This window comes from Henckelia pumila, chromosome 3 (assembly GCF_033568475.1).
Source record: "Henckelia pumila isolate YLH828 chromosome 3, ASM3356847v2, whole genome shotgun sequence".
Taxonomy (NCBI): domain Eukaryota; kingdom Viridiplantae; phylum Streptophyta; class Magnoliopsida; order Lamiales; family Gesneriaceae; genus Henckelia; species Henckelia pumila.
Window position 1 is genome coordinate 175,594,903 of NC_133122.1, and position 23,891 is coordinate 175,618,793.

The window sequence follows — 23,891 nt, forward strand, 5'->3', positions numbered from 1 at the left end:
CTCAGAAAAATATGCCATATATCTGGACTGAAGCTTGTGAAGCTAGTTTCATAGAGTTGAAAAAGAGGCTTACCAGTGCACCTATATTGACGATTCCTTCAGGTACAGGTGATTTTGTCGTTTATTGTGATGCTTTTCACAATGGTCTGGGTTGTGTGCTTATGCAACGTGGTCATGTTATTGCTTATGCTTCGAGACAGTTAAAGCCACACGAAACTCGGTATCATATCCATGATTTGGAGCTTGCCGCTATTGTCTTTGCATTGAAGATATTGCGACATTATCTGTACGGTGAGAAGTTTGAAATCTATTTTGATCACAAAAGCTTAAAATATCTGTTTTCGCAGTCAAAATTGAATATGAGATAGCGTAGATGGCTTGATTTACTGAAAGATTTTGATTGCAAGATTAAATACTATCCAGGAAAATCTAATGCAGCTGCAGATGCCTTAAGTAGAAAGATATGTTCTTTATCCTTGTCTACGATAGGTGTATCTCAATTGGTTGAAGATTGCAGTATTTCTGGATTAGTATTTGAAACAGATATGCAACCTATCAGAGTTTGTGCTATTAGAGCTGAACCAGAATTATTGATACAAATCAAAGAAACACAGAGAGTTAATCAGAGTATTCAAAAATCGATTGAGTTGGTCAGATCGGGACATCAATCAGAGTATCAGGTCAGTGCTGATGATATTTTGTATGTGAATAACAGAATTGTTGTTTCAGATATTTTTGATTTGAAACAGCAAATTACGAAAGAGGCTCACAACAGTAAATTCAGTATTCATCCTGGTGACAGAAAAATGTACAATGATCTGAAAACACAGTTTTGGTGGAAACAGATGAAGTCAGATGTGACTGAATTTGTATCCAGATGTTTGAATTGCCAACAGGTGAAAGCGGAAAGATAAAGACCAGGTGGTCTATTGCAGAGTTTGTCCATTCCAGAGTGAAAATGAGATCATATTTCCATGGATTTTGTTACACAGTTACCACGTTCATCCAGAGGGTGCGATGCCATTTGGGCGATTCTTGATTGATTGACGAAGTCCACATGTTTCATTTCGTACAGGATGACGTACAGACATGATCAGATGACAGAGATTTACGTCAGAGAAGTGGTAAGATTGCATGGTGTGCCTAAATCTATCGTTTCAGATCGAGACCCTAGATTTACATCATACTTTTGGCATATCTTACAGCAAGCTCTAGGTACTCAATTGCATCTGAGTACTGCATATCATTCTCAAATAGACGGAAAGTTAGAGCGAACTATCCAGACACTTGAGGATATGCTGAGAGCTGTAGTACTAGACTTTGGTACTAGTTGGCTAGATTCGTTACCACTTGCTGAATTTTCTTATAATAACAGCTATCAGACAAGCATTGAGATGGCTCCTTTTGAAGCATTGCACGAAAAGAAATATAGATCACCGTTGTATTGGGATGATATCTCAGAAGTACCTGATGTTGGGCGTGATATGATCCATGAAATGACTGAAAAAGTGAAGCTTATTCAGAAAAGAATGAAAACAGCTCGGGACAGACAAGAAAAATATGCGAACATAAGACGATGACCTCTATCTTTTGATCAGGGAGACAGAGTTTTCTTGAAAATTTCACCTTTCAGAGGAACACTCAGATTTGGTAAAAGAAGAAAATTATCTCCGCGTTTTATCGGTCCTTATGAGATTATCGAGAAGATAGGCGATCTTGCTTATCGACTCGCTCTTCCTCCATCTTTGTCTGGTATTCATGATGTATTTCATATCTCTATGCTTCGAAAGTATCAGCCTGATGCTTCCCATATTCTCCAGCCTGATGAAGCTGAACTTGAAGAGACTCTTAGTGATTTTGAGGTATTGATTTTTGAGTATTCCCTTTTAAATCACAGATAATCCAGATGGGATAGAACACTTGAAATAGCTATGATTTTTGAGTATTTCCTTTTAAATCACATACTTGTTTTCTTCTATGCTTTTATGTGATTTTGATAGTTGTTATTGTTTGGTTTGATTCTTTGATTAATTGTTCAAGATGTTTTATAGCATTTAATGCATACAAAATATGTTGCATTCATTTTGAACTCAAACCTGAAAAGCATAGAGGGCTGATTGGCCTAGAGTGCATATGACGTTTGGAGGGCTGTAGTTGAGTGGCACGGAATGTAGAGTTACTTCCAGAGCCAGAAGATTTACTATAGTTGCACTAAAGTCAGGGGAAATAAAATACTTGACTTTACCTCGATTGGGTGAGTTGGTGTTAGTTTGAGATTTTATTTCCTCGGGATCCCAAGAACCGATATTTGATTGATATCCGATTTGATAGTCTGCCATTGAAACATGCATTGCATTCATGTTTATTATATTGCATGTTTTGTTATTTATACTGGGATTTTTTTCTCACTGGAGGTATCCGGTCATTGCTGTGTTTTGTATGTGTGCATGACAATAGGTGGGGCAGGAGCTGGTCAGACTCGACGTGGATAGCTCGGGATATAGTCTTAGCATGTGAGGACTCGGGTTTTAAGCAAGAGAACATATCTTTTGAGTTGTTAAACATGTTAGAACACAAACAAGAACCTTTGTATATATTTGCGTCAAATACTTGTTTATGTTGACGTCATGTCTCTGAGAAGATGAGATAATGTTTGTATGCATGTTTATGCCTTGATAGTTGAATAACAATTCATGACTATTAAGTTTGAAATTAAACAAGTGATGTATACTCTGTTATCAGCCTTGACATGTTAATATTTTGAATTTTTATAGCAGGGAACAGACCCCGTGCAGATTTTGGGTAAGGGTCTGTGTACCCTATTGTTTTCGAACATGTTTAGCTTAAAGAAGGCATGGACCTCGTGTATGCCATGTGCCAAGGTCCGTGTAGCCCACTGTTCTGCAAATTCTTCATTTTGATTTTTCAGCCATGGGCACGGACCCATGTCCAGAAGATGCACGGACCCCGTGCCATTGTCCGTTCATGGTCCGGACCTAGGTCCGTGTGGGTTGCCCATTTAAAAAAATTTATTCTTTTAGCGACGTGTTTTCGCGTCGCCAAATGTAACATGTTGCGTCGCCAAATGTCCTGTATTATTTATTTAATTATTAAGCTGACTAATATTCAGATTGAATATTTCTAGTTATTAATTGCCCTAAAATAAGATTAGAAACCCGAGGTCCCCACACCTTCCCCATGGAATAGCGTGTCCAGATACACAAAGTACGAGACGTGAGCATAAAACGCTCAGTACGAGAGTATGAGTATACCTTGTTATATAAATACATGAATGCAAATGTACCGCCTACTGAAACTAGAGGCCAGGATCAAATAACAAAGACATACCGGGCCCTGGTATGTAGAACTATGTGTCATCGCTTCAGGAGGTGACTCCCATACCAAATATCAGTGGATACTCCGGACCTAAATCGATGGAAGTCCATCCACTAACAGGATAGGCTAAAACCCTACTACCAGACATCTCAAAAGAGATAGCTCAAATGCAAATGTATGCAGCATAAAATCATGACACATAAATCATGCAGTCACATAATACATGCATACTCAGTCAAAATATCTCGAACAGTACTTTCGTACCTCAACTAAAGGCAAGCTCTACCAGCTCTAGGTCCACGCCTATAGTCCGCGCTACAATGTCAAACGATACTAATATCATTATATTATTTTAAAAGCCTTAACTAGACTATAGCATACTCCCTATTTACTATAAGGAGCCAAAGTTATACATGCATCCGTCGTCAGCCCGTTGTTGTTGCTTGCCTCAAAACTAGGCCACAGCTCCGCTACGACGCCTGGACCGCACTGCTGCTTTCGAATTTCCCAGGAAAAGCCTAGAATTCCTAGATCTAAACTAGAATACTAAGGAATCGAGAGAAGAGAGGAGTTCGGTGCGCCTGAAAATGAAGTCTCAGCCCTCTATTTATAGGCAACGTTCAGACCGTCCAAACTAGGCTTCGGAGCCTCCGAACACGTTTGGAGCGTCCAAACTTGACTTCGAAGGGTCCGAAGTCCCATCACCACGTCAGCCATGACGTCATCTTGCTGACGTAACCAATGACGTAATTCCCGAACTTGTTTGGATCATCCGAACCCGCCGATGGAGCGTTCGATCATGATCGGAGCATCCGATCCTTTCTTCGAAGCGTCTGAACACGTTCGGATCCTCCGATCTTCCCTTCGGACCGTCCGAACTACTATTTAATGGTGATTAGCCCCTTAATCCCCTTACTTGGTTACGGGCTACTACAGAGACAGTAGTAGCTCGCGTCTACCCCAGCAGTAGCAGCATCTCGATCCTGACACTCCATCAAAATATTTTATGATGGAATGCTAAATGAACCAAATAATTTTGAATTAATAAGGTACAATTTGTGACATTTCACAACACAGAAAGATCTGGTTTTATGTAGGTAAATATATGTTCTTCTAGGTATAATCTCTCATAATCTCTAGTTTGACTTGAAAATGACAATTACTGATCGTCATTTGAATATCTTAACATAAATTAAGTTTGAATGGTAAATATTTATAAATAATTTTATACTTAATCTATCACAACACATGAAAAAATAATAGTACACATACTGCCTAATAGAGCATGTGTTGTTCTATCCACATGATTAAAATTTGGTCTCTAAGATCGACCTTGCCAAATGAAAATAAATTAGGGTTCGAATTGTCCCATTGGAATAATCTCAAATATATTTGAAATAATTTCGGATATTTGCGACACAAATTGATAAGCAATTGGGAGTGAGAGATACTAGCTCATTCTTTGCACACGCTCCAAGATATTTTCATTTGGTGCATAACATGCATTTATGATGATTATGATGAGTTTTCACTCTCGTAACTGTTGAAGTCGGATATTAAAAATAATTACATAATTGTAGTCATTGGATAATGAATTATATCAACACATGTGAAGCTTAATTGAGCATGTGTTATTTTACTTTTCAGGATAAAATTTGGGCCCATAGGATCGACCTTTCTTAATGAGAAAAAAATTAGACTCGAAAGTCCTCAATTTGGAATAATACCAAATATATTTAGAATAATCTCAGACATTTGCGGCATAATCATGCACATAGGAAATTGGGAATGAGACTCGTTTTTTGCTCATACATAAGATGTTATAATTTGGTACATAACAAACATTATGATGTTTACGATGAATTTTCATTGTTTATGAATTGTCAACCGATTATATTTGTGTTGGTCATTCAATGTCATGTGCATTAATTTATCTAATATATGAGATAAATGTGTTGCTCATTATTCAATGGAATCACATGTGATGATATCATTTATTGTACCTAATTTATACAATTGTGTAATTAATGTAATTATAAACTTAAAAAATTGCTGAATATATATTTTAACATCGATTATCTCATTTGTAAGACGACACACGTATTTGAATTCCACTATTAAGCTCTAAAATAAAAAAATATTAAACACAATAAATTGAAACAATATCAAAACCAAAACCCTAGAAATTGGGGGCAAATGCATAAAACCTAGAGTAGTTTTGTTTTTTTCTTTTTTCTTTTTTCTTTTTTTACTTTTAGAAATCAAGCATATATATTCAAATACCAAAGTCCCGAGAAACAACGGAAAGGTAAGAAGGCAAATCATTTCTAACAAATTCTAAAGCCGAATCCAAAATATATGGTTTTTATAGTAAGGAGATAAGTCACTGCATTCTCCGATCGTTTCATATGCTCCCGGAAAATAAACACCGGGGAACCAATAAGATTCTGAATTTCCACTGCAATTGTACCTTTTGGTCCAAAATCCTGACAAGGTTGGTTAATAGCATGGACCGCATGTAGAGATCCGAGAAAATATAAATTTGGTAAAACTACGATTCAAGCAAAACTCCATACCATACCGGATTACAATCAGTTTAGCCCCTTTCACCGATCTTCGGATGTCAAAACCTAAAGTAGTTCTAAAACAACAAAATATCTAAAACCATAATATATATATTTGCGACAAACGACAAAAGAAGTCCTCAAAATGGACACGAGAGATTTAAAAAGATAAAGCTTCGAATCTTCTCCAACTTTCGTTTCCTTTTCCTTTTTCGCCGAATTCTTCTCCTTACTACCGCATGTTACTTCATTTCCTCTCAAAGATTTCCTTCGTTTTTGTCATCGGTTCTTTAACGAGGATTTTCGCCGGAGATTAGGGGTGTAAACAAGTCGAGCTACTCTCGTGAGTAGCTCGTGAGCAGCTCGGTCAAAACTCGACTCGAGATCGATTTGATCGAGCTCGAGCTCGAGCTCGAACTCGAAATATATGTGCTCGAGTAGCTCGCGAGCTACTCGATAACACATATAAATATAAAATATAATATAAATATATATATAAATATAATGTATATAATATTTTATTTATTTATTTATTCATATAATTTTTTATTTATATATATTTATATATAATTTTTAGGATCGAGCTCGAGCTCGAGTAGCTCGAGATGTAAACGAGCTCGAGCTCAAGTACGAAATTAACTACTCGATCGAGCTCGAGTAGTTAAATATGAGTCAAGCTCGAGCTCGAGTAGTGTGGTACTCGACTCGACTCGACTCGTTTGCACCCCTACCGGAGATAATCTACTTCGATTTGCACAATTTATTTTGGGTCCTGAAAATATTTGAGAGCAAACCAGTATGTTTTTGACATAAATAGCGATCTCAAACAAATGACAGAATTTTATTAAAAAGTGAAAAACAGAAAAAAAAAAAAAAAAAAAAAATTGACATAGAGTCCGGCAACAAACTTATATTATACATTTGCTACCTATCAGTTCCCCGTATCTCATTTCATGTCCAAACCCATTGGGCCCATACGCGTCGGCCAAGATTCCAACCAAATCATACGTCCCCGTTCTTTTGACGCCATATATGATTGTTTCACCCACTTTTCTTTTATTTATCCTTCAGAAAATTATCTAAATCTATGAATATTAGATTTCACAGATTTATCCTACATATTTGCGCCCATATCTCCGTGAAGTGAATTGTGCAATCGGAGGCTGTTTACGTTATCATCTTGTCCGTGGACGACCAGGTATCTGTAATTCTTGATTACTATTTTTATTTTTGTAGTGTGTGTGATTGCTTTTTTTTTTTTTCTTCTCTTTTTCCTTTTTGGGTTTCTTGATGATTAACTATTTGATGCAATTCAATCTGATCCGATTCGGTTCTTGTGCAGTCGGGTTGTTGAATGGTGTTTAGGTTCTTGTTAATTGATCGACTAGTTGTATTGATGATGAATGAGATTTTTATCGGCTCTCTCTTCGTTTGTGGCTTGTTGATTGTTGGTATTTTTCGGTGGGCTTTATTGTATCACTTTCTAGTTGGATCTACAGAACAATTGGTTTCGATCCATGAAGGAATCTGAAAAGAACTAGTTTTTGCAGGAGGTGCAAGGGGACAACTGCGCGTTTAATATTTTCGGGGAGAACTTCAAAGAAGATGCAGAAAGTACCTTCTTTAGTTGATTTATGCATTCAGGTGGCAATAGATAATCTTCGATATCTAGGAGATGTTGGAGAGACAGACAGTTATCTCTTGGACCGCATTCTACCCCACTGTACAGTTGACCAATTGATGCATATTGAGAACAGTACAGAAGTAATATTTATTTGCCATCCATTTTCTGTTTTTAGATATGCTGCTACATTTTTTTTTATGGTTAAATGATGTCCTGAACTTTGTGGTGTTGTTGCAGGGGAGAGATCTAAGCCCTGTAACTGATGAGCTGTGGAAAAAGTTTTACATGCGCCAATTTGGCACTGAAAGTGTCGATATCGTGGCTGAGAGGATGAGACAGAAACGAGTGGTCTTTAAATGGAAACAATTGTATGAGGTAATTCACTTTTTCTGCCTACTTGTTTATGAGTAATTGCAGAGTTTTCCTTCTTGATGTGTTGCTTTATGCAGGCAAAGCTTAAAGAAAGAGAAGAGGCGACACAAAAGTCTCTTGATCGGGTAAAGAAAAGATATCAAGAAGAGAATGCTAGTAAGCGGTTTTTTCATATTTATTAACTTTCCAAATTTTGGTTTTATGCTCGCAAATATAGGACACATCTAGAAAATGGAGTCACTTAACCTGGCCTCATCTTTGCATAGTCTTGCACCATGATGGGGTCAATTGTATCCAGTGTTTTAAACAGCGCGTTATAGCGCATTTTAGGGAGTGACTATTGAGCGCTACATAGCGCTTCTTCCTTTGCGATCTCCATAAATAGCGACACAATTTGTCAGCGGGAGGCTCATTCGCCCAAATAACGTGCACTATCTCATTATTTTGAGCATAGCTTGCGCTATTTGGGCCAGAACTCAAAGGCCCAAATTTGGCAGATTTATGTCAAAAATAACATCCAATACTCAAAGCCCCTCCCCAAACCAAAAACCCTAGAGCCGATTTCAGGTGTAAATTTCCGCATTCTTGGGTGATTTTCGGTCGATTGTTGGGTTCAATTTCTTGGCAGATTGTTGAATTAAAATTGGTTGTAAATGTCTACAAAATTGATTTGTGGATGGATTTATTTTGGCATGTAAAGAAAAAGATTAATCATTATGATTTCATGACTACGTCTCACTTATTTCCTTATATAAGTATATTTATATTTTTAATTAAATAATAGACGTGCATGAATAGCTTACGCTATGCGCTATGGTATCTACGCTACGCAATGACAAGACAAATAAATTCTTTGGGTCAACGCTACGCTTTTTAAAACACTGATTGTATGAAGCCTTTTAATTCTTATCAATTATCAATTATGGGTTCTGGATATCGTCGTCTATACTCTATACCTAATGGAGGCGCTTTGCCATTTATGATAACCATCTTTATGTTTCCATTACTATTTTCTTTGTGTTGAAACCTTCACCATTTTGTGCACATATGATTGACTTGAATTTCTTTTCCCTCCATCTAGTTCCATCGTTATAATCTTGTTATAAAATCTCTATTCTGCTACTTTTACTTGCTTGCATACCGCTTAATTTTTAGCCATCCAAATTCCACTAAGAAGTAGCTGATGTAACAGCTTCCTTCAACTTAATGTGTAGCTTCCACCGCACCAACATTGACACTGATCTCAAGTATTAAACTATTAAAACGAGTTTCATTATTTCTTGGGTAGGTGCTTCTTGAGCACTATCCTAAACTTTTGTTCATGTTGACTACTTATCTTGTAGGGAAACAAAGTCGACAAGTTCAGCTGTGCACAAAGATTCCACCTTCAAGCAGAAAAAGAAGCTTTGAAAGTATTTCTTCCCCTCGGTTTATTTGATGAATTAATGCTTCTTTATATGGTTTTGAAATGCTTCAGAAATAATAGTGTGTAAATTAAGTGATGCGTAAGAAATCATTTATAGGTGGAAGTAGCATCTGCAATGCTAAGAGTGGCTTGATGAAGAAGGCAAAGCTGGAATTCCTCAACAGGTAACTTGTTGATGTAGTAGACTATTTGCATTCTGATGTAGTATGATTTATACTCGCTCACAAATTAGGTAAATATTTTGCAATGACATTGGTCCCATTTTCGTTTTAATAGTGGCTTAACCTTTACTCTGAACTTATTGATTTCAAGATCTACATTCGAGTTGCATGTTTGCATTCCATGGGATTTGAATGACACATTGACAAAAATCATTTCTGCATCGAAGTAAGTTATCTTTGGCCACGTTCTTACATGTCTTTTTGTGCTTGTTGTCACGGCAGCCATGAGGTTAAGAACTTAGCAGCAATGAAGAATAAGGCGGTGCACAGGAGCAACAAGTAATGCTCTCAATAATCACAATGCTCTCAATAATCACACACACTTGGATCATTGATCTCTATTTTTTAGAGTTTCTGATGATGATGTTTTTATGCCAATGCAGTTCTTTCAGTGTTCCGTCCGTGAAGAAACCAAGTTCGTATTCTGGGTTAGCTGCTGCTTCTTCTTTGTCCAAATTGGCTAAGCCAGTTCAAAAGAGGATTTAGGCTACATTTGAGACTTTGGGAGTCTCATTTGAAAAATGTTAGTTGTCCAAACGTAAACCGTTATTTGTACCCAAAGAAAACTACATGTGATTGAGGTAGTGTTTGTTCGAGTTTTTAGGAAGCATTTTTCAACTTTTTTTAAATAAAATTTCACAATTTTAAAATTTTGTTAAAAACAAGTTGAAAAATGCTTCTTAGAAGTTTTCAAAACACTACCTGAGTCTATATTTTAATGCACAAAGTTCATATTTGTTACATATAAATTATAATGGCGCAAACGGCTGATATGGGGGGCTGGACGGAGAAGTTTGGCCATATGGTGTAATTTCCATTTCAAATTTTCAAATTGTTGTTTTTGGTTTTAAAATTTAACTTATTTCTACTTTCCAAATTTTGACGTTTCAGCCCAATTTATTGAAAACGATGGTTTTAAAAAGTGTGAAGTACGTCATGATCAAGCTTCAAATTTTATAATATTAAGTGAGTTTAGAACAAACTTAAACAAAAAAAATCGATTTTTATTTTTGGTATTATTTTAATTATATTAAGTTGATTAATAGAAAAATAACATATTATAAACTTAAAAATTTTAAAAATAAATACATAAATTTTCAAGTTACAAAATACGTAAATCTCATAATCTCAAAATCACAAATTATTTGAGGTAAAAACTTTTGTGTTGACCACTAAAAAAAAAATTACGAAAACTTTTGTGTTGGGTTGAGTTTTATCTCTTGATAGCAAAGAAATGAATTATGCAAGAAAATTTTTATTTCGATGTGGCAATTTTTATTTCGATGTCTTTTAAGTTTTTTTTTTTTTTGTTTAAAAAACATATATTATTAAATATTTATTATTTAAAATTTAAATATTTTTATAAAAATAACTTCATTATTATTTTTAAAAATTACTTTTTTCAAAATTATTTGTGTTTTTTTTTTTTTTACGTTTTTTCGCGCGTAATATTATCAAACAAAAAGTTGACCGCCTTTTTTCACGTTTTTTCCCAAAACAAAAATTTTTATTAGTACTTCACACTCAATCGTGCTTTAAGTGATGTTTCTCACGTTTTTTAGAACACGGTTGAAGACTACGAAATTGATTGGTAATATAACTTACATCTACAACTCTTTATTCATTATAAATACAAATAGAACTATTTAATGGTTTTAATTAATATGAGCTTAAATAATATAAATGGTATATCGATTTTTCATCAATAATTTTTCTTCGTGTAAATTTCAGCTCTCGATGGAAAACTAAAGATAAAATCCTGAGTCCGTCCGACCACGCAGATGCGTCATATGAATGAATCTCCACCGCTCAATAACTAACATGCATATCAACAGTAACATGCAGATGATTATTAAGTTCGTTATAAAAATGCTGTGATTACAAACTCATATGTATCTTATTCTGCATCTAAAACACACAAATCAGCCAAAATCCCTTCTAATGACAAAATTAATCCCAGCTGATGGTTCCCAACGCACCAAAGTCTTTTGATACTTATTAAATGCGGATAATCTATTGTAGATGTGTAACGAACCTAGGCTCCGGATCCAGCCAGTCGCCTCTTTGTTGCATTCGAGATGGACACTCGACCAAGTTTATCAGCTTCTGCAGACAACATCCGTTCTTTTAGGGGCATGTAGTGTCGTAGCCATACACCGGTGTACACCTTGAAATTACAAAACAAGGATCAATATCCGATGAGAAAAAGCAGATATCTTCTTGGTTCTTCCATGTTTCCCTAGTGATATTTACAGGTATGAGCTAGGTACCACGAAGAGTAAAAAGCATTTTTGTTCTTGTTAATTGGCTTAACATAATGACACCGGGACGTGCTAAAGGTTAATATAATTATATAAGCTGAGAACTAGGAGAAAAGATTGAAAATTTTGACATGTAAAAGCCCAGGGAAGAACTAAAAGAAAAATGTAAGGTAATACACAACCTGTGCTGGTCTCATTATCTTTGTGTCGGGATCATCCAGGGATTCTCTCCAGTGGGACAAATAACCAGCCATTCGAGGAATTGCAAACAAAACAGGAAAGAACTCTGTGGGAAAACCCATTGCCCTGATAAAAGTCATGGATAATATACATCAATGTAAAATTAACTATCAAAACAAAAGATTTTGTACCTACGACACGGGAAAATTTATAAAGACAGGTAATTTCTGCACGTACCTATAAATTAAACCAGAATAGAAGTCAACATTGGGATACAACTTCCGCTTCACAAAATATTCGTCTGATAGGGCAGCTTTCTCCAAAGCCATGGCCACCTGAAAAGTACATGAAATTGATAAAAAGGAATCTGTGTCAACCATGCAGAGAAGTGTTTCATGATGCGAATATCATTTATTCCAAATTTATTATCGGATCGATGCATAACATGCAACCACAGGCTGAAGACACCACCATTGTGTAATCCACATGAATGTAAGTCAAGAATCCACATGGCAATCACATCTATGACATTTGCACACATGAAAAAACAAGAGGCACGGGGTCATGAAGTCCCATTCCATTTAGCAGTCAAAAGTGCCCACCTAGGACCTGGTTGGAACAGCCAACCAACCCCATCCTCCATGCTGATCATAATTTTATTTTTATAACCTGACAAAGTTGGCCATTGCACCATTTGGTCCTTGGTGTGATAATCAAGAAGGTGGTGAAGGTCCTTGCACGCAAGTATAATACTTCAGACGCTTTGTCAGTTATTGTCATGTAAAATCGGGAAAAAAATAGGAGCAATATATCCTCCTAATTTTGATATGAAATGAATCTCAATCTTCTGTTTAGAACAAAAGAAAACTACTTTTTAAGCACTTTAAGCTTTCATTTTAGAACTCATTATAGAATGTCAAACAGGCTGCAAATAGGTTTATCATAGAATGTAGCACTTCCCGTTCGTTTAAATAAAACTCTAAATTCACTTTTGTAATTCACAGAACCCACCTCTATTAGAGGATCCCTGCCAACAATCGAAAATACTTCTTCAGCAAGTTTCTTGATAACCTTTGCTCGGGGATCGTAATTTTTGTAGACACGGTGCCCGAAACCAGACATTTTGCGCTTCCTGAGTTTATTTTCACAAACATGTCATTTGTTTTAAAGTCAATCCTGCATAGTAAAATTTGTACTCGCACGAAAGGTAACCACCATGGAAAGATACTGGGATACCAACCTATTTTTTACACCTTCAATGAACTCTGGTATGTTGTCAATACTTCCAATCTCACCCAGCATCTTGAGCACAGCCTATAACGTACACAAGAAAAGAGACACCATTCAGGGTGGCAAGTGTAAACAAGCATGGGACTCCTTGCTACATATTTATTTACTTATAGACTTCTTTTCCCATCCGACGAAAGGCCAAAGTTTCCGAAGAACAGCTACAAGAGCACTGAAATACTCCGTACCTCGTTGGCTCCACCATGAAGGGGACCATACAAGGCTCCAACTGCTCCAGCAAGGGCTGTATACACATCGACACCACTGACCATGCAAGATAACATTAGTTAAAATTTGAAAGAATGATTTCTCCATCTCAGTCAAACAAGACGATACAACCTTGAAGCTAGATGCCTAGCAGCAGCAGTGGAGCAATTCATTTCATGTTCTGCGTGCAATACAAAAAGAATATCGAGAGCACGAGCAAGTCGAGGATTTGGTGTATAAGTTCTGTTGCCCCTGTTCATTGCATACCGAAAACCTCCAGTTATAAGGCACCTTAGGCTTAAAAAATATAGCATATTTGCCAATTTAATTTTGCGTTTAAATGAATAATCCCTTGGCTTGAAAAAAATGTGAAAACAGAAAGTATTAAGGTAAATCGACATAATGAATCTAATATACTGAAACGGTTCGGAAAGAAGGTAGAAAATAGGTCATACAATGAATCAAGCATATATAAGAAGTTCTCTGAGTATGAAAGGTTGCCGGATGGTAGAACAGGTGGCCTACCGGCCATCCTCAAATATGCGGCAGCAGCTATAGTTGGTGCCTGCATTATTAGAATGTCTATTAGTGCTGTCACCACAAGAAGTCATTATAGATACGACAAAAATTGCAGAAACAATAGTCTGTGTCACAAGAATAGCAATATCTAGTCATGAACTCGGCAACAGAGTAGTAGTTAAAAGTAAAGAATAAAGACATCACCTTCCCCAGTATGCGCACTATTTGTTTGTCTCTCACTTGTTTAGACTTATATAACTCTTGCCCCTAAACAAAATACGAAACAATCACTCAAATTGCAGTTTATTGATATACGTTAAAAAAACCATAAAGGAGATAAGATGTCCCAGCAACAGGAGGATGATCTATAAGACTTAAAGAGACCCAAAAAATGTGCACTATTATGAAGGGTGCAAGCAGCTTGAGAGCTTTAAGAAAATGAAATTTTACGCAATCTTGATCCTAACTACATTTCTAAAAGCCCAGAATGTCACGAAAACAATCTACATAACCAAAAGTTGGTATCTTCAACGTATCCATTCCATGGTCTGGAAGCAGGGTCCTGGTAATAAAAAACCCCATACACTTTGAAGCGAGTTAGTCTCTCACCTTGACAAGGACGATTGTGCAAAATATATAATTAAAGGAGAGGTAGGACAGTAAGAAACTAGGATTCTCAAGCTAATGGCTTACTTTTAAAGCTGGATTAGCATCTGGATGAAAGACAGAAAGAGCACTCATTGCACTGACAAGGACACCCATTGGGTGTGCATCATGGGGCATCGACTGTATAATATCCTGCAAAACATGGTGAAAGTACATTGAGCAAACATATCATGTCTTTCCAACAGCAATTAGAATGATATCGGAGGCAAAAAAATATGGGTGGCTAAATGAAAAAAGTGATTTATGACTGATTCTCGGGCATCGATGAGCATGATAGAAAGAATTTCAATAAATTTGTTGTTCCTATCGAATTACGGAGGGGAAAAAGACAAGCGTACCAATATCCCTTGTGGAACAGCTGAATGCTGTGAAACAGCAAATTCCCAATCTGCCAACTGACTTTCAGATGGTAAATTACCGTACACTGCAATAGAAAGGGTAAGAAACTTACTAAAGAAAAGGATGGGTATGATACGTGTCGTTGTGCCAAAGATATGTGCCAATATTCTTAACCAGAAGACTTAGTCGATGGAAGTTGACGACTTATGTACGTAGTTGGAGAACTTGGTGGGAAGTTTAGAGAGAAGTTGACAGCATTGATCTGATATTTTCTATGTTTGTAAGACTCACAATAGTCATGAATGGAAGGCATGCAGAGAAGAAGCCAGAATGTCATTCTTCCTCTAATTACTTCTTTTCCCTGTTATTCTACCAAATTCTTCTTCTCAAAGTAGCAGTTCAAAAGGTCATTCATTAGTTCAGAAAAATCAGTTGCCAATTATTGCGGCCAAATAGAGGTACTAAGAATTGGAAGGCCAGAGTCTGAAATATAGTGACAAATGCATGCACGGATTGTTAATCGACAGGACACAGAAAATCATGTGTGGCCACATAAAAAAGATATTTGAGCAGACGAATTTTGCATAAATTGAACTAAAGATATACAAGATCTTAGTTCAAAGTTCTAAAGAATCATCCACACACACACACACAAAAATTAGACAGTTAGCAAACGGGGTGAAGCACAACTGTATATCTTAAGTTGATTATTTAAGATACAAACAACGAAGAGAATGTTAACACTTACTCAAAAGATAAGCCACTTCCAGAAAGGAACTCCCCTCGGCCAGTTCCTCAATAGGGTAACCCCTGTATCTAAGAACCCCTTCATCACCATCAATGTAGCAAATTGATGATCGAACCGGAGCCGTGTTAAGATATCCAGGATCATAAAGCTTGAGCCCCTTATCATTCTTACCCGTCGATATCTGTAATTTTCATTTAAATCATAAATCTTTAAAAGCACTTCGTTTTCATGTTACTCAAAAACAATATCTGTCACAATTATCCATGAATCAACAATCTTCAAATACTAATCGCAGCATAATTATAATTATTATAATTAGAACACAAAAGATCACATCCTCGTAGCCCAATTCCGTATTACCTTTTTCAAGTCGGTGGCTTTGATAGTGCCTTCTTCGGATACCTGAACCTCGTACCTTTTACCGGTACGCTGATCGATAATTGACAGCGATCCTCTGAGATCCATAGGAGGCTCCACGGCGGCGGAGCAGGTGGAAGATTCCAGGATTCCGGATGAAACGGTGCCGGATTTATCATTTGGAGCTGAGAGATGAGCTGAGAGCACTGCTAAGCGGCCTCGAGCAACCGTAGAATGATCGACGCTTCCCATTTGATTGGATTACTTGCTCTGAGATTGTCTTGCAAATCTTGAGAAATGCAAGCTTCGATTGCAAATCATGTATTTATACGGTCATCGGGATTTGCACCGATATTACTCCGCTTCTGTTTATTTTGTTACGCGAAAAAGTTTATTTTTTAATCATTTTGCATTCAGATTTTGGCTAATCAAATTTCTCGATTTAGCAATTTTAATTTTTCCCCTAAGGATATGTTCGACAATACACATGTTGGCAAACAAATGTTAGTTAAACTTATATTAATGATATAACTACGTGAGTGTAGAAAAGACTAAAATAACATAACTACGTCGATTCTCCTGCCAACATCTTTTTGTATTAGTCTGTCACAAAGGGTTTGCCTAGTATGGTTTACCTGACTAACGTAGTTTGCAGGCTATTGCGTTAGTCCGAAGTTTATCCAGAGCACACCGAAAAATAGCTGTTGTAGGTTATCATGTCACAAAAAAAAAATAATAAAATAAAATAACATAGCGAAAACAAAAATTACACAGTAAAATAAGAACCAGAATCACAGATATACAAGTCAAAAAATAAGTTTCCCGTTTATTATTGAATCGATCCATATGTAAATGGGGAGGTCTTTTATATATTTTTATTATTATTTTCTCCATGGTAATTTGGATTTCAATGACTTAAATCTCGGATACATGTGGCTGGCGTATCACATATACATGTGAACGAATTTTTTTTTTCTTTCCTTTTTTTATATCATTGAAACCTGCAACATTTATATTTAGTATTTACCGAGTACATCTCTGAGTAAACTCTTATGTAATGACATGCAAACTAAGCTAGCAAATTATATCTTATTGAGTAGGTCATGTATGACCAATTCGTCCGAAAAAATATCGACAAAAACAAAATATTTATCATTAATTAAACACCTAGCTATTCTACCAATTCAGACACCAACCATGATGATGTAAATAGCTAAAAGAATCAAAGTTATCGACAAAATTATTAAGCCGAAATTGATTTTAAAAATTAATAATGTTGATTTGTGGGGGTGGATTGCTGATAATTTTTAATTGGTGGGATCTTGGGATGCACATTAATAAAGGATAACAACCGTCATTGTGCACAGTTGGCGTCGCGTGGATTGGGATTGGGGATTTGGATAGGACTTCTCACAATTCTAATTCTATAAATATAAACAAATCAAACTTTGTTACGACACGCAATAAGTCGATAATTTTAAATATCTTGCGAACTAGTAAGAAAATGCATGGGCTGACTTCTTTTTAACAGAGTAGCCATTCTTGGAACACGAAATTTATTTTAGTAGTTGAGTATACTTAAAATTTGAAATACATCATTTTGGAAGACAATGAATATAATGTTTATTGTGAATGCGCATACTGTATAGAATATTGATGTATGGGAAAAAAAACACGTTTTATTAAAAATTAGATTTGGACCTAACTCACCTCAAAAGCTAGCTCAAAAGATGAGGATTGTCCTTGTCTATACAAAAAGCTCCCAGGTACTCTATCCTACCAATGTGGGACAATATTTCATTGTTGAGGTTTCTGTTCGACTTACATTAATTTGTACTACTACTGCCACTGAATTTGAAAATTAAGGTTCCGTTTGGACGTATACTTTAAAAACGTTTGTAGTATTTTATAAGTAAAAAAATCTTAAAGTATGTGTTTGGATAAAATTTTTGTGAAATGTTTTTAAAAAATATTTTTTAAAAAGTGTTCTTCAAGTATAGTTTTTAAAAAACACTTGAAATGTGTTTTTTGATGCTTTTGGAATGAAACTATGGAAGACAAAGATGAACAAAATTACTTTTGAAATGTTAAAATATTTTTATAAAAAAATTGTTCAAACACATATTTATTTTTAAAAAAATTATAAAAACATTTTATAAGTACATATACTACATAGCGAGACTGAACTTTCTATTTTTTTTGATATAACCTTGTGCTTGTTGCCACTGCTATTTGATTTTATCTTTTTCAACCATTTGGTCCAACTCAGTCCATTGGACCGAACAAACTTTGCCCCAAGGTATGGTATTCAACCGGAAGCCCAAATAAAGCCCATTAAATATCTACTTCATCTTTGCTTTCAAATGAGAACGTCTGCCAATCCAAATGAGCCCAAGATCATTATTTTTTGTACTCTCCTGCTTGAATTTTTTTCAAGTTTTTATATATTTATTAATTCCAACAGCCCATATCAAAAATAAAATCCTTCCGACGTCGCGATTACATTCGGTTTAATTTATCTGCTACCTTTTTTTAAAAAAAAAGTTATACGGTCAATTATTATAATTGGATCTCAAACACAAAATATCGTTTCAAATTTAAGAACTTTTGATCGACATTTATTTGTTGCACTTCTAAGGTCACTGAGAGAGCTTCTCAGGTGCTTCCAAGAAGCTCTTCCAAACACTACCTAAGTCACATATTTAGCCGCTTTTTTCAAGCTAATTATGTTAATACTAATGAAGTGATGATATTCTCGTAACCAAAACCACAAATTTAGTCAAATCCTATAATCCCAATTGGTCTTAATTTGTAGACTTTAGTCACGATTTCTACGTTTTCCAATAAACAAATGACACACAAAATGGATGAAAAACAAACTTGATTTGACAATAAGCACAAGATGATGAAGATTCCAAATACGAATAATTTCCTTATATACATACTTAGGTGATCTTAAGCTTTTAAACAGCACAAACTTGAGTGTTTCCGTATCTATAGACATTGATCCACTAGAGGCCATATGTTTTGATGGTGACAACATATAAATCACATAATTTGGATGGCCCATGTGCCCAACTTTTCGTGAACCCTAATCACATGTATATCCCCTCAATATTCTTCACCTCCAACAGTGACAACACTAGGGGATCAGTCTTTTTCTTGTGCATTAATTCCACTTTGATGATTGTAAACCAAACCACAACTAAAAAAACCCTTCATTTCATGTTTCTTTTGAGTTGCTTTCTTTATAATGTTATTCTTCTCATTTGTGCAACTTTCACTTCGTGGGATATCTTTTTTCATGTTGTACATGGTAGTTTGTGCATTGTGTGTGTCTTATGGGAAACGGTTTTGTGTGCAAAGAGTCATCATTGTTTTTTAGTGCAATTTCGTCTTGGTGGATGATTAATCTTGCTTCTTAGGTTTCTTCCTAAAAGAGTAGCCTAAAAATGAAGAACAATTATGTAAGATAAGAGGTGAAGAATAACCTTGGGTTATATATATATCCATGTGCAATCAATCACCCTTTGTTTCAAATTGTTGGCAATTCAACTAAAGTCCAAATCATGAAAAAATATTTTCATTTGTACGAAGTTTTTAATTAAGTAAAGCCTAAAAGCAGATCCATAAAAATTTAGGCTTATGATGGACAATATATCATATAATTGTGGAGATATGTGAGTTTCATGACATAATATATATACTGTTTCGGGATTTTCGACTTGCAAACAACAGTCTTCCCGACTACATTTACGTCGAATTAAGGTTTTCGTTTCGACTGTGGATCTTACAATGGATTTGTGATTTTCTAAGGTGCACGAATTAAGTTGTGTGTCAATATGTTGTGGTACGCTAAATACGAGACTGTTTTATGGTCATGCTTGTGTGTGTGTGTGTATATATGCGATGTATCTTCCTTTGTCTAAATCCAGACAACTTAGTTACGAATTATAGCAGCACATAAAATCAAAACGGATACCAAAAAAAATATGTCAATAAAATTGACCACAAATTCAAATTCAAGAATCAATCAAAATATAGAATGAAGAAATGGTGAAATTTGTACAAAATTTGAGAGAGGGAAGGGGGGACCATGAAAGCAATTCAAGAGAAGATGAATTGAAGATGTAATAATGATTGTGAAAGGTGGCAATAAAATCGAATGCAGTACCCATTCAATGCGTCATGCCCCTTCCTGTCTCTGTCACACTTCCACCATCTTTCAGACTTGGGGTAAATAATTTTTAATTAATTCAATAATAAATAAATAAAATAGCTAGTGTGGTGGAGTTATTTTAAAATATTTTCCGAAAAGTCAATAAAATATCAAATAAATTGATTTTTTTTATAAGTAAAATAATATGAGAAATATTTTTTAAAAAATGTGTGTGATAATAATTGATGATGTTTTTCACATGTAAAGAAATATATATCATGAGACGATGATGGTCAACTTCAATAATAAAGTGCTATCTTTAAATGTCTTAGAATAGAAATTACAGCATTTACAAAGGTTGTCCTATTTCTGGTTTTTTTTTCAGGGGTTGAAAATTCAGACATCCTAGACTCCGATAATGAACTCAAAACGTGTGATTGGACCATGTTCAAATGTACATTCACGGGAATATAAAAAATTAGTAAAAAGTAATGTGATAAAAAAAAATTAGTAAAAAGTCTTGAATGTTATTAGACCATTGTGAAAATATTTCTTATCACAAAAGTAAACAAAAACACAAGCAATTTGTCTCTAACTGGACTATATCTATATCTATACTATTAATTAGAGTTAAATATTTATACTATTACTAACTAATTTTTTGTATATTGATGAAACTTTTTATAATGCCGAAACTATCATTTATCCACTTAATTTTATATTTTACAAATATATTTTCATCCTATCTCTTATCTTCTATCATTTAAATTTCAAATTTTGATAATTTTAATGTAATTTTTTTTAGAAAAAACATTTTTCTTCATTTTTTTTACAAACACACACATTGTGTGTGTCATGACGTGTTAGTTAGTTATTATTTAAAGTTAAATATTTTAAAGTAATTAAGTTTTTGGTACGTACTAGTGAAGCTTATTTTAAAATTTCAGAAATATTCCTGCCTTTTTTTTTTTTTCTTTTAAGGCAAAACATGTTACAAATTTAACTAAATATTCTTCCAATTTTTATTGATTAATTTTCCATCCAAATTAAATTAGCATACACATTTTCAATTTCACAACCCAAGTAAAAATACCACCACCCGAAATCTCTAAGTTTCGAACTTGTCATTAATTTTTACATATACATTGAATTTGTTTCGATAACAAGTATAATATAATGGAAAAGCTATATATTTATCCACAACATCAACAAAACTGGGTCAAAAACTTGGCATCACTAGGTTGGCAACCACTATGTCATAAAATGTTTGAACAACATCTCGTAGAATCTCACTTAAGATTTAAATTATTGCAAAATATATATATATATATATATGATGTACAACAATTATGCCCAATTCTATGTCTACCATGTACAAGTCAACTCATCTATTGTATTGGTCAACTCACTTATTGTACATGGTGGGCACGGAGTTGGGCACAGTTGTTGGGCAGCATAATAAAACTCATATATATATATATATATATATATATATATATAAAGTTTCGATCACATGGGCAACTACGTGAGCAACAACTGACGTGGCAATCACTCATTAGATGTACAAGGTGTCACGTCAGCTGTTGCTTACGTAGTTGCCCATGATGGTTGCCCATATGATCAAAACTTTATATATGTGTGTGTGTGTAAAGTTTTGATCTCCGGGACATTTACTGTGAGCACATGTCAATCAATGTGGCATATATATATATACATATATATATATATATGTCAAACTTTAAATTGCAAAACAAATCCACAAAACTAACAAATTTCAAAAATAAGACCCAACCAATACTATTGTTAACGAAAAACACCACATAATAATTGCATTGATCTCCTGGAATATTTTTATGTGATTCTTTCTGAAATACCCTGATGCAAATAACCACATTCGATATTTTAATTTTGTTTTTCTAAAACATTTATTCCATCAAATTAATAACACTGACACAACTTATTAGTTTTAAATATTTAAAATTTAAAACATATATGATATTTTATTATAAATATTTTATTATTATGAGAAAAAAACTTCAGAAAAAAATCGATAAAGATAAATTTTTATCAACACAATATATTTATGTAAAAAACAAAATTTACATTTCGCTAATATGTATGGAAAGATATGTTGGGATCTAACTAAAAAGGAAGATTGCGCAGGGGAAACATTTGATCCGAAGTGAAATTTTGAAAGAGTAATCTGTTTACAATAATTTTTGAAATAATGAAATATAATTTTTTTTTGGGAAGTCAAATATAAAATTGAATTGTAAAAATAACAAAAATAAAAACACAGAATTCAACAGGATGGCCATCAGATTCGCCACAAAGAAACGTGTATATTTCATGAACGTAACTTATAATTAGTCCCAACGGTGACGCACAACCTCGTCGAAAGTAATTGCCTCGCTCCAAAGAATTCACTATTTAACTCAGACGACTATTTATTATACCTTTCTCCAAAAAAAGAAAAAAAAAAGTTAAATGAATTTCAAATATGTTATTCACGTTAAAAAAATGAATTTTTTTTGTAAATTAAATTTTTTTGTTACAATAATGGATTTACGCCTAACTTTACCGCAAAAAAAAAGCTAATTCGAGAGAAAAATATTGTCCAAATCAACATGTACAACCCTAAAAAATATTAATCCAGTCGATATCAAACATCTAATATTTTAAATGTTTCATGTACGCAAGTGAATTGGGACAATGCTCCACCTTGTCATGTATCCACTCCAGGGCCCTGTTACACCGGAAAATGGGAGATATTTTTGTTTTCGATTAAAACAGCATTTTGGTAGAATTCAAAGATATATTGTTCAACATAAAATAAAAAAAAAAATCATTTGAAACGGTTTTATGGATCGATTTTGTGAAACAGATATCTTATTTGTGTCACTGATGAAAAATTATTATTATTTATTATAAATATGAGTAATTGACCCATATAAATGACAAAGATATATGAGATTGTCTCACAAAAGACCTACTTTTACTTCATTATTGAAAGAAAATAATCAATGTGTTTCACAAACTAGTCGTGAAACAATACACTATTATGAAGAGAACACTTTTTTTAAAAGATGAATTCATCACGTTTGAGTAACCTCGTCTAGAATAAATATAATCTATCTTCACCGTCTTTATCCAAATTAACCTCGTGTTCTATTTCAAATTTCTATATCGCAATCATCATGGTTATAGTTTTTGTTTGATGGAACCTGAAGCAAAAAAGTAAAAACGAATCCTCCTTGTACGGTAAATAATTATAAAATTCAGTTTAAAAAAAACGATAAACAATACATAAATATATTAGAATCACGTCAATAACAAACTAATAAATGATTCAAATAATTGCATAAATTCTACTCGTCGAGTTTTTTTAGAGGTGAAATTTTGTTGTCAATATATATACAAACATAACTAACTCATTTAATCTATCATGTGGTATTATTGATTGAAAGTACTTCAGCATTGGTAAGTTAACAAATTTTAAGGTAAATATAAGTATTTTAGAATAAATCATTTAGTTTTTTCTAAACATTGAAACATATTAATTTTTTTTTATTTGTTAAATAGCATCTAACGAGAATCAATTTCGAACACATTTCATCACCATTAA

General features: G+C 34.3%; 2 protein-coding genes across 3 annotated transcripts; one reads left to right on the forward strand and one right to left on the reverse strand.

Moving 5' to 3' along the window:
• The first annotated feature begins 6,887 nt into the window (after window positions 1-6,887).
• LOC140891555 (uncharacterized) lies at window positions 6,888-10,349 on the forward strand. Of its 2 annotated transcripts, none has more exons than XM_073300108.1 (8): window positions 6,888-7,098; window positions 7,442-7,664; window positions 7,762-7,899; window positions 7,974-8,052; window positions 9,240-9,308; window positions 9,420-9,486; window positions 9,766-9,822; window positions 9,927-10,349. In XM_073300108.1, exons 2-8 carry the CDS (start codon window positions 7,506-7,508, stop codon window positions 10,027-10,029), a joined length of 672 nt encoding a protein of 223 aa, XP_073156209.1. In that variant the 5' UTR covers window positions 6,888-7,098; window positions 7,442-7,505; the 3' UTR covers window positions 10,030-10,349. The 2 variants fall into 2 exon arrangements, with proteins under 2 accessions (XP_073156209.1, XP_073156208.1); XM_073300107.1 differs by having other exon boundaries at window positions 6,890-7,098; window positions 7,451-7,664.
• A 1,022-nt stretch (window positions 10,350-11,371) lies between these two features.
• LOC140886736 (citrate synthase, glyoxysomal) lies at window positions 11,372-16,527 on the reverse strand. The gene is made up of 13 exons (XM_073293501.1): window positions 16,111-16,527; window positions 15,751-15,931; window positions 15,002-15,087; window positions 14,691-14,795; window positions 14,202-14,264; window positions 13,934-14,043; window positions 13,611-13,730; window positions 13,460-13,535; window positions 13,225-13,298; window positions 12,996-13,116; window positions 12,222-12,319; window positions 11,987-12,110; window positions 11,372-11,710 (listed from the first exon to the last, which is right to left on the reverse strand). The coding sequence occupies exons 1-13, from the start codon at window positions 16,357-16,359 to the stop codon at window positions 11,579-11,581; spliced, it is 1,539 nt and encodes a 512-aa protein (XP_073149602.1). The 5' UTR covers window positions 16,360-16,527; the 3' UTR covers window positions 11,372-11,578.
• Window positions 16,528-23,891: the final 7,364 nt, after the last annotated feature.